Genomic DNA, 9,367 nt, shown 5'->3' with positions numbered 1-9,367 from the left:
CAGCCAGATCCTCCTTATGTCTACCTGTCTCATTAAATTAAATCCCTCACAGGATCTGATTAAAAGGATTTAATTTAATTAATTTAATTTATTGAATTTATATATACCGCCCTTTCCCGAAGGACTCAGGGCAGTTTACAGGGTATAATTTTTAAAACATTAATACAAAAATTAAGACCAATTTAAAAAAGATTAAACTAAGTCCCTGCAACATGTAAAACCCCAGTTAAAACCCCAATTAAAACTCAGCCTGAGCCGGAAAGCTCGAAGAGCCAGGTCTTCAGGTCTCGGCGGAATGATCGAAGGTCGGGGGCAGTCCTAAGCTCCGCAGGCAGCTGGTTCCAAAGGGCAGGCGCCCCCACAGAGAAGGCCCTCCCCCTGGGTGTCATCCGCCGGCATTCTTTGACCGGCGGCACCCTCAGAAGACCCTCCCTGTGGGAGCGCACAGGACGAAGGGAGCTTGATGCCGGCAGCAGGTGTTCCCTCAAATATCCTGGACCCAAGCCATATAGGGCTTTATAGGTCATCACCAGCACCTTGAATCTCACCCGGAGGGCAACTGGAAGCCAATGCAGCTCGCGGAGCAGAGGTGTTACATGGGAGTAACGGGAAACTCCCATCAAAACTCGCGCGGCTGCATTTTGCACCAGTTGAAGCCTGCATCTCATTCCAACACTACATTTTCAAGTCTGAATTCTATATATAGCAATAGCAATAGCATTTAGATTTATATACTGCTTCATACAGCTTTTACAGCCCTCTCTGAGCAGTTTACAGAGTCAGCATGTTGGCCCCAACAATCTGGGTTCTCATTTTATCAATCTTGGAAGGATGGAAGGCTGAGTCAACCCTAAGCTGGTGAGAATCAAACTGCAGAACTGCTGGTAATTAGCAGTCAGCAGAATTAGCCTGCAGTGCTGCATTCTAACTGCTCCACCATGGCGGCTCTACAGATTGTAGAATATCTCATTTGAGAGCTGTATGCAACAAAATTTCATTTTGATGTATGCCGATTGATGTATATTCAAAGTGACAAAGTTGTTGTTGTTACTATTACTATTACTATTATTATTATTACTAATTATTATTATAATTATAATTATTATTATTATTATTATTATTATTATATTATTATTATTATTATTATTATTATTATTATTATTATTATTATTATTATTATTATTATTATTATTATTATTATTATTATTATTATTATTATTATTATTATAAGAGCAGTTTTCAGTATGGTACAGTAAACTTTAGTCCACAAAAAAATAGATTGGCAATTCTGGGGCATGAGATTATCAATGTACTTCCAGACAAAATACTATTTTTGCCTCTCCTCATTACAATTTTCAGTAAAGAAAGATTTTTCTCCTTGAAAAAATTTATGGAGATTTTTTTACTCCGACAGTAGATTTTACCATAACTAAAATGCCTTGTTGTTCACAGGCTATGTGTATTAAGAATATAGATATCTTTGAAATTTGCAAGCTATTTTGGAATGCGTCAGAAGGGGGCAAAAATGATGAAATGAGGCATTTGGAGAAGATTTGGTTAAAAAAAACATTTTACAAAAATAGGAATGTTCTTGTTCCCACCAGTAGATTAAGTTTTCTTTTGAAACTGCTATTTAGTTATTACGATTCAGCTTAAATCTTTTTGATCCACAGTAAGGTAAAAACATTTGAAATAAAAAGCGTAGTTTTATGTAAAAACTTCCTCATTTTCAAGTAACCAACATAAAGAACCCCTTCATGGATTACTGCCTTGTCGTGGCGAAGGGGCTTGCGTAATTCAATGAAGCTATGAGCTATGCCATGCAGGGCCACCCAAGACGGACAGGTCATAGAGAGTTCTGACAAAACATGATCCACTGGAGAAGGAAATGGCAACCCACTCCAATATCTTTGCCATGATAACCCTATGGACAGTACCAAAAGGCAAAAAGATATGATCCTGGAAGGTGAGCCCCTCAGGTCGGAATGCGTCCAATATGCTACTGGGGAAGAGCAGAGGGCTAGTACTAGTAGTGCCAGAAAGAATGAAGCGACTGGACCAAAGCCGAAAGGATGCTCAGCTGGTGGTGAAAGGAAAGTCCGATGCTTAAAGATTTTTTCTCCATAGAAACCTGGAATGTAAGATCTATGAATCAAGGCAAGCTGGACATGGTCAAACAAGAGATGACAAGACTGAACATCAACATCTTAGGAATCAGCGAACTAAAATGGACAGGAATGGGTGAATTTAATTCAGATGGCCATCAGGTATAGTACTGCGGGCAAGAATCCCTCAGAAGAAATGGAGTAGCCTTCACAGTCAATAAAAGAGTAGGAAAAGCAATACTGGGATACAATCCACAAAATGACAGAATGATCTCAGTTCGAATCCAAAGCAAACCATTCAATATCACAGTAGTCCAAGTCTATGCCCCAACCACCTATGCTGAAGAGGATGAAATTGACCGGATCTATGAAGCTCTACAGCATCTTATAGAACTAACACAAAAAATGATGTCCTTATCATCATGGTGGATTGGAATGCTAAAGTAGGAAGCCAAAAGATAACCGGAATAACAGGCAAGTTTGGCCTTGGAGTACAAAATAAAGCAGGGCACAGGATGACAGAATTTTGTCAAGAGAATACGATGGTCATAGCAAACACTCTTTTCCAACAACCCAAGAGACGGCTCTACACCAGATAGTCAACACAGAAATCAGATTGACTATGTGCTCTGCAGCCAAAGATGGAGAAGCTCTAGTCTATACAGTCAGTAAAAACAAGACCAGGAGCAGACTGTGGCTCAGACCATGAGCTTCTTGTTGCAAAATTTAGGCTTAAATTAAAGAAAGTAGGGAAAAACACTAGGCCACTTAGGTATCAACTAAATCATATCCCTGATGAATATACAGTAGAGCTGACAAATAGATTTAAGGAATTAGATCTGATAGACAGAGTACCTGAAGAACTATGGACGGAGGTTCGCAACATTGTACAAGAGGTAGCAACTAAAACCATCCCAAAGAAAAAGAAATGCAAGAAAGCAAAATGACTGTCTGAGGAAGCTTTGCAAATAGCTGAGGAAAGGAGGGAAGCGAAAGGCAAGGGAGAAAAAGAAAGATACACCCAATTAAATGCAGAATTCCAGAGAATAGCTAGAAGAGATAAGAATGCCTTCTTAAATGAACAGTGCAAAGAAATAGAAGAAAACAATAGAATAGGTAGGACCAGAGATCTCTTCAAGAAAATTGGAGAGATGAAGGGAACGTTTCATGCAAAAATGGACATGATAAAGGACCAAAATGGCAGGGACCTAACAGAGGCAGAAGAGATTAAGAGGTGGCAAAATTACACAGAAGAACTATACAAGAACAAACTTAACGTCCCTGATAACCACGATGAGGTGGTCACTGACAACCTAGAATGTGAAGTGACGTGGGCCTTAGGAAAGCTGAGCAACAACAAAGCTAGTGGAGGTGACAGTATTCCAGCTGAGCTATTCAAGATCTTAAAAGACGATGCAATAAAAGTGCTACTGTCAAAGTTTGCTTCCTTTCATTATTAAGATTTATTAGATAAACAATGCCTGAAATTTGTTTGATCTGTCTCATTTATCGAAACCATGACAGCTACACTCAATTTGCCAGCAAATTTGGAAAACTCAACAGTGGCCACAGGATTGGAAAAGATCAGTTTACATTCCAATTCCAAAGAAAGGCAGTGCCAAAGAATGTTCAAACTATCACACCATTGCACTCATTTCACATGCTAGTAAAGTTATACTTAAAATCCTACAAGGTAGACTCCAGCAGTATGTGGATCGAGAACTACCAGAAGTACAGGCAGGATTTCGAAGAGGCAGAGGAACTAGAGATCAAATTGCCAACATACGCTAGATCATGGAGAAAGCTAGGGAGTTCCAGAAAAACATCTACTTCTGCTTCATTGACTATGCTAAAGCATTTGATTGTGTGGATCACAACAAATTGTGGCAAGTTCTTAAAGAGATGGGAGTACCAGACCATCTTATTTGTCTCTTGAGAAACCTATATGCGGGTCAAGAAGCAACAGTGAGAAATTGGACACGGAACCACTGATTGGTTCAAAATTGGGAAAGGAGTCCGGCAAGGCTGTATACTGTCGCCCTGCCTATTTAACTTATATGCAGAGCACATCATGAGAAAGGCAGGGCTAGATGAATCAAAAGTTGGAATTAAGATTGCCTGGAGAAATATCAACAACCTAAGATATGCAGATGATACTACTGTAATGGCAGAAAGTGAAGAGGAACTAAAGAGCCTATTGTTGCAGGTGAAGGAGAGTGCAAAAGTTGGCTTAAAACTTAACATTAAGAAAACCAAGATCATGTCATCCGGCCCTCTCAATTCCTGGAAAATAGATGGGGAAGAAATGGAGGTAGTGACAGATTTTATTTTCCTGGGCTCCAAGATCACTGCAGATGGGGACTGCAGCCAAGAAATTAAAAGACGCTTGCTCCTGGGAAGGAAAGCCATGGTAAATCTATACAGCACACTAAAAAGCAGAGACATCACCCTGCCAAAAAAAGTGCGTATAGTCAAGGCTATGGTCTTCCCAGTTGCAATGTATGGCTGTGAAAGCTGGACCATAAAAAAGGCTGAGCGCCAAAGAATTGAGGCCTTTGAACTATGGTGCTGGAGAAGACTCCTGCGAGTCCCTTGGACTGCAAGGCGTTCAAACCGGTCAGTTCTAGAGGAGATCAATCCTGACTGCTCTTTATAAGGCCAGATCCTGAAGCTGAAACTCAAATACTTTGGCTACCTAATGAGAAGGAAGGACTCACTGGAGAAGAGCCTAATGCTGGGAAAGATTGACGGCAAGAGAAGAAGGGGATGACAGAGAATGAGGTGGAGTCACTGAAGTAGTAGGTGTGAACTTAAATGGACTCCAAAAGATGGTAGAGGACAGGAAGGCCTGGAGGAACATTGTCTGTGGGGTTGCGATGGGTCGGACATGACTTCGCAACTAACAACAACAAACATAAAGAAACAGTCAAGAAATATACTGCAGTGTAGCACTTGGCAGACCAACCATGAAAGTCAAGGAAAAGTTGTTGTAAAATGTCTGTACCTGGAAAGATTAGAATACTGCAAGCAAATAGTATTCCTTGTGACAGTGCAATTGAAAGTGTCAAACGCAAGGAACCAGAACAACACCGTGAGCTGAGCAGAGTTGCGTCTTTACTCTTGGTCACCTCCTTGCAAGAATCTCGCCAGACTGACTGCATTCTCTTGGCGACAGCCAGATAAAAATTTCAGGGATTTGGGGGGAGTTCAGGTCTGTGTCACTCCCTCTATGCAAGGCCTCTAAGCTAGCCAACATCTTCATATCTTCCCCCACTCTGGCTGGAGATTTCACCACACTAAGTTGGACTTTGAAGACACAGGACGGAAAGAATATCAATGTTTTCAAAAAAAACCTGCTACGAATACCATGGACAGCCAAGAAAATGAAAAAAATGGCTCACTGAACAAATCATTCAAGGCACAAATAACCAGGTTCAATTTATGATAATTTGGCCACATTATGCAAAGGCTTAGCTCAGGGGTCTTGAAACTTGGCCCTTTTATGACTTGTGGACTTCAACTCCCAGAATTCCTCAGCCAGGCATGCTGGCTGAGGAATTCTGGGAGTTGAAGTCCACAAGTCATAAAAGGGCCACGTTTGAAGACCTCTGGCTTAGTTCTTTGGAGAAGGCTCTGATGCTGGGAAAGGTGGAAGAGAAAAACAGCAGTAGCAAGATGGATGGGTAGATTCTGTCATAGTAGCAATGGGTTCAAGGTTGTAATGGCTGAAGATCAGGTTAGGGATAGATCATAATGAAGAAAATCTGAATCTGGGACAAGAATTTGGGAGAGAAATGCAAAGACCATTTGCATAATTGGAAAGTTAAGGGAATAATTGGCTAAGAGTACATACCTTAGGGTACCATTCTCTCCTTTGTCCAGGCTAGTAAACCGACTGTATAGACGAGTAATCTGACTATGAGAAACTGTAGAGAAAACAAAGAAATAAGGCTTAAATTAAACATAAATACCAACAATTAATCCGATAAAGAGTTATTTAACAGTAATTCGAAACTTGGATTTTGTAATGTTCCAAATTTAACAAAGAAATCTTAAAATTGCTCTTGCAGAACATAAAGCTAATGAATACCAGGTGTTACTTAAAATTATGTTTGCAATTCACGTCTGAAAGCATTATTATCAAGACAAATTTGGAAGTTCTATGATTCCTAATATTTTCTACACTCTTCATGATCAGAAAAGCACAGGATTCAAAATATACTCTCCTTTCCTTAGCTGCTATATTTATTTATTGATTGATTGATGGGATTTATATCCCGCCCTATCTCCCGAAGGACTCAGGGCGGCTAACAACAAAACATATAATAAGTACAGAAATCAAGATAAAAATGAAATTGAGAACATCAGTGCAGTAAATTAAAATTAGAGAATTTTAAAAATGAATTAAAAATACTAAACATAAATTAATTAAAATGCCTGTCAGTCTAGGTCAGCCTGGTGGAACAGGTGTGTTTTGAGGCCGCGGCGAAAGGATTGGAGGTTTTGGGCCATCCGAAGCTCAGGGGGGAGCTGATTCCATAGGGTTGGCGCTCCCACAGAGAAGGCCCTCCCCCTGGGGGTCGCCAGCCGACATTGCCTAGCTGACGGTACCCTGAGGAGGCCTTCTCTGTGTGAGCGTACTGGACGATGGGAATTTGTTCCCGGCAGCAGATGGTCCTGCAAGTATCCCGGACCTAAGCCATGTAGGGCTTTAAAGGTAAGTACCAGCACCTTAAATCTCACCCGGAGGGCAACTGGTAGCCAATGCAGCTCACGCAGGAGGGGTGTAATATGGGAGTATCGGGGAGCTCCCATCACAACCCCTGCAGCTGCATTCTGCACCAGCTGAAGCCTCCGGGTGGTCTTCAAGGGCAGCCCCATGTAGAGAGCATTACAGTAATCAATACAGGAGGTAACGAGTGCGTGGGTGACTGTACGTAGGGCATCTCGGTCCAAAAAGGGGCGCAATTGGTATATAAGACGAATCTGTGCAAATGCCCCCCTAGCCACGGCTCCAATGTGATCTTCAAAACTGAGTCGTGAATCTAGGAGGACGCCCAGATTGCGTGCTCTATCAATGGGAGGTAACATCTCTCCTCCTATAGTCAGAGATGGAACCTCTTGGACTAAACGAGATGACGGTATGTACAGCCACTCAGTCTTGGCCGGGTTGAGTCGAAGCCTGTTTTCTCCCATCCAAATCTGTACCGCTTCCAGACAACGGGACATCATTTCGAGGGCATCACTGGGTTGGTTCGGGGTGGAGATGAATAGCTGGGTATCATCAGCATATTGATGATATTTCACCCCGAAGCTACGGATGATCTCTCCCAGCGGCTTCATATAGATGTTGAACAGGAGGGGCGAGAGCACCGAACCCTGAGGGACTCCACAATTAAGAGGCCCAGGGCTCGACCTCTGCCCTCCTGCCAACACCGTCTGCGAACGGTCCGAGAGGTAGGAGAACCACCGCAGAACGGTGCCTCCCACTCCCAGCCCCTCAAGACGACGCAGTAAGATACCATGGTCGATGGTATCAAAAGCCGCTGATAGATCTAATAGGACCAGGACAGAGGAATAACCTCTATCTCGGGCCCGCCAGAGATCGTTCACCAGCGCGACCAATGCCGTCTCCATGCTGTGCCCTGGTCTGAAACCCGATTGGTACGGATCTAGATATTCAGCTTCCTCCAGGTTCAAAGGGAGCTGTCGTGCCACCACGCTCTCAACGACCTTCGCAAGGAAGCGAAGGTTGGAGACAGGACGGAAGTTGTTTAAAACAGCTGGGTCCAGTGCCGGTTTCTTGAGGAGGGGCCTTACCACCGCCTCTTTCAAGGCAGCAGGGAAGTACCCTTCACTCAGTGAGGCATTGATAACTGCTAGGAGCCAGCCTCGTGTAACCTCCCGAGATGCATAGACTAGCCAGGAGGGACACGGGTCCAACAAACATGTGGCGGCACTTAGTTTCCCCATGATCTTGTCCACTTCATCCGGAGTCACAGGATCGAACTCTTCCCAAATGTACTTGGCCAACTTCATCGTTTTCCTCTCGTTAGATACTGCCCAGTCAGAGTCCAGACCAGCCCGAATCTGAGCAATTTTGTCCACCAGATATTTACTAAATTCCTCAGCCCGTCTATGTAGGGGGTCCTCTCCCGTTTCTTGACTTAAAAGGGAGCGGACCACTCTAAATAGGGCGGCCGGGCGATTATCTGCGGACGCAATGAGGGTGGTGAAGTAGGCGCGCTTTGCCACCCTCATTGCCACAAGATAGGATCTAGAAAAGGATCTTAACTGTGTTCGGTCAGACTCAGACCGACTGGTTCTCCAAATGCTCTCTAGGCCCCTTCTCTGGCGCTTCATCTCCCGCAGGTCCTTGGAAAACCAAGGAGCGAGTCGGGACTTGCGCCGGGTCAGAGGCCGCAAAGGGACAACGCGGTCGAGCGCCTCCGAAGCAGCCTGTTGCCAGGCATTAACTAAGGACTCGACTGGGTTGTGGGAGAGGGAGGTGGGAATCGGTCCAAGCGCCATCTGGAATTTATCTGGGTCCATCAGGCACCTGGGGCGGAACCACCTGGTCGGTTCCGCCTCCTGACAGCGGGGGGTGACGTGACGGATTTGGAAATGACTCCTTTGGCTTAGTTTTATTCCTTATAAATGGAACTCTGTTGAAGACACTACATTGCTTTCTTTCAGGAAATTTACACAATAGTACAGTAGCCTTTCCTTGAACCAATCACTGCTGCCCAGAAACAATGCTTTTTTGCTATGTATAAACATTGTTTATAAATAAAATTATGATGAAGAAGCTGTTCTTCAACAAGCAGAAGGCTATTAGAATTTCAGAAAATGTTTTAACCTACGAAAGGAAAGGAACATTAAAAAAAACCTGGGTGGGAACTACCTATTATCAAGGTGATATACCAAAACAATAGGACTTTCTCCTCTCACCTGCAATTCTTGCACATCTTCAAAATCCTTTCCTATGGTTGGCTACCTTAGATTTTGGCAGTGTATTGTGTGTGTGAATACAAAGTCACAATCGATATATGCTTTAGATTTTAAATGTAGAATTGCAGAATATTCCTCCTTCCCCTCACTCAGTTTCAGCCCCTCTTGTTGGAGTGTCTTGCATGGCTACCTTTAGGCAACTAGCATTTGAGGCAATTTGCTCTGCTGGAGGTAGAGGAAGTCACCTTGTCTGGGGCAGGCGGCTCATACTGGCTTTTCACTTTGTATGACTCTTTCATTCTCAGTAGAAG

At 43.2% G+C, this 9,367-nt stretch overlaps 1 protein-coding gene across 1 annotated transcript in view; it reads right to left on the bottom strand.

Annotated features, from left to right (window-relative positions):
- Window positions 1-9,367, bottom strand: part of CHP1 (calcineurin like EF-hand protein 1) — a 30,201-nt gene that overhangs the window by 12,344 nt on the left and 8,490 nt on the right. Inside the window, exon 2 of the mRNA XM_081314389.1 lies at window positions 5,959-6,031. Within this exon, the coding sequence (XP_081170515.1) occupies window positions 5,959-6,031 (73 nt within the window). The remainder of the gene's footprint in view (window positions 1-5,958; window positions 6,032-9,367) is intronic.

This window comes from Vipera berus, assembly GCF_964194415.1.
Source record: "Vipera berus genome assembly, chromosome: 1".
Taxonomy (NCBI): domain Eukaryota; kingdom Metazoa; phylum Chordata; class Lepidosauria; order Squamata; family Viperidae; genus Vipera; species Vipera berus.
Note: the sequence above shows the minus strand (reverse complement) of the source record. Positions and strands in the feature narration are given on the sequence as shown.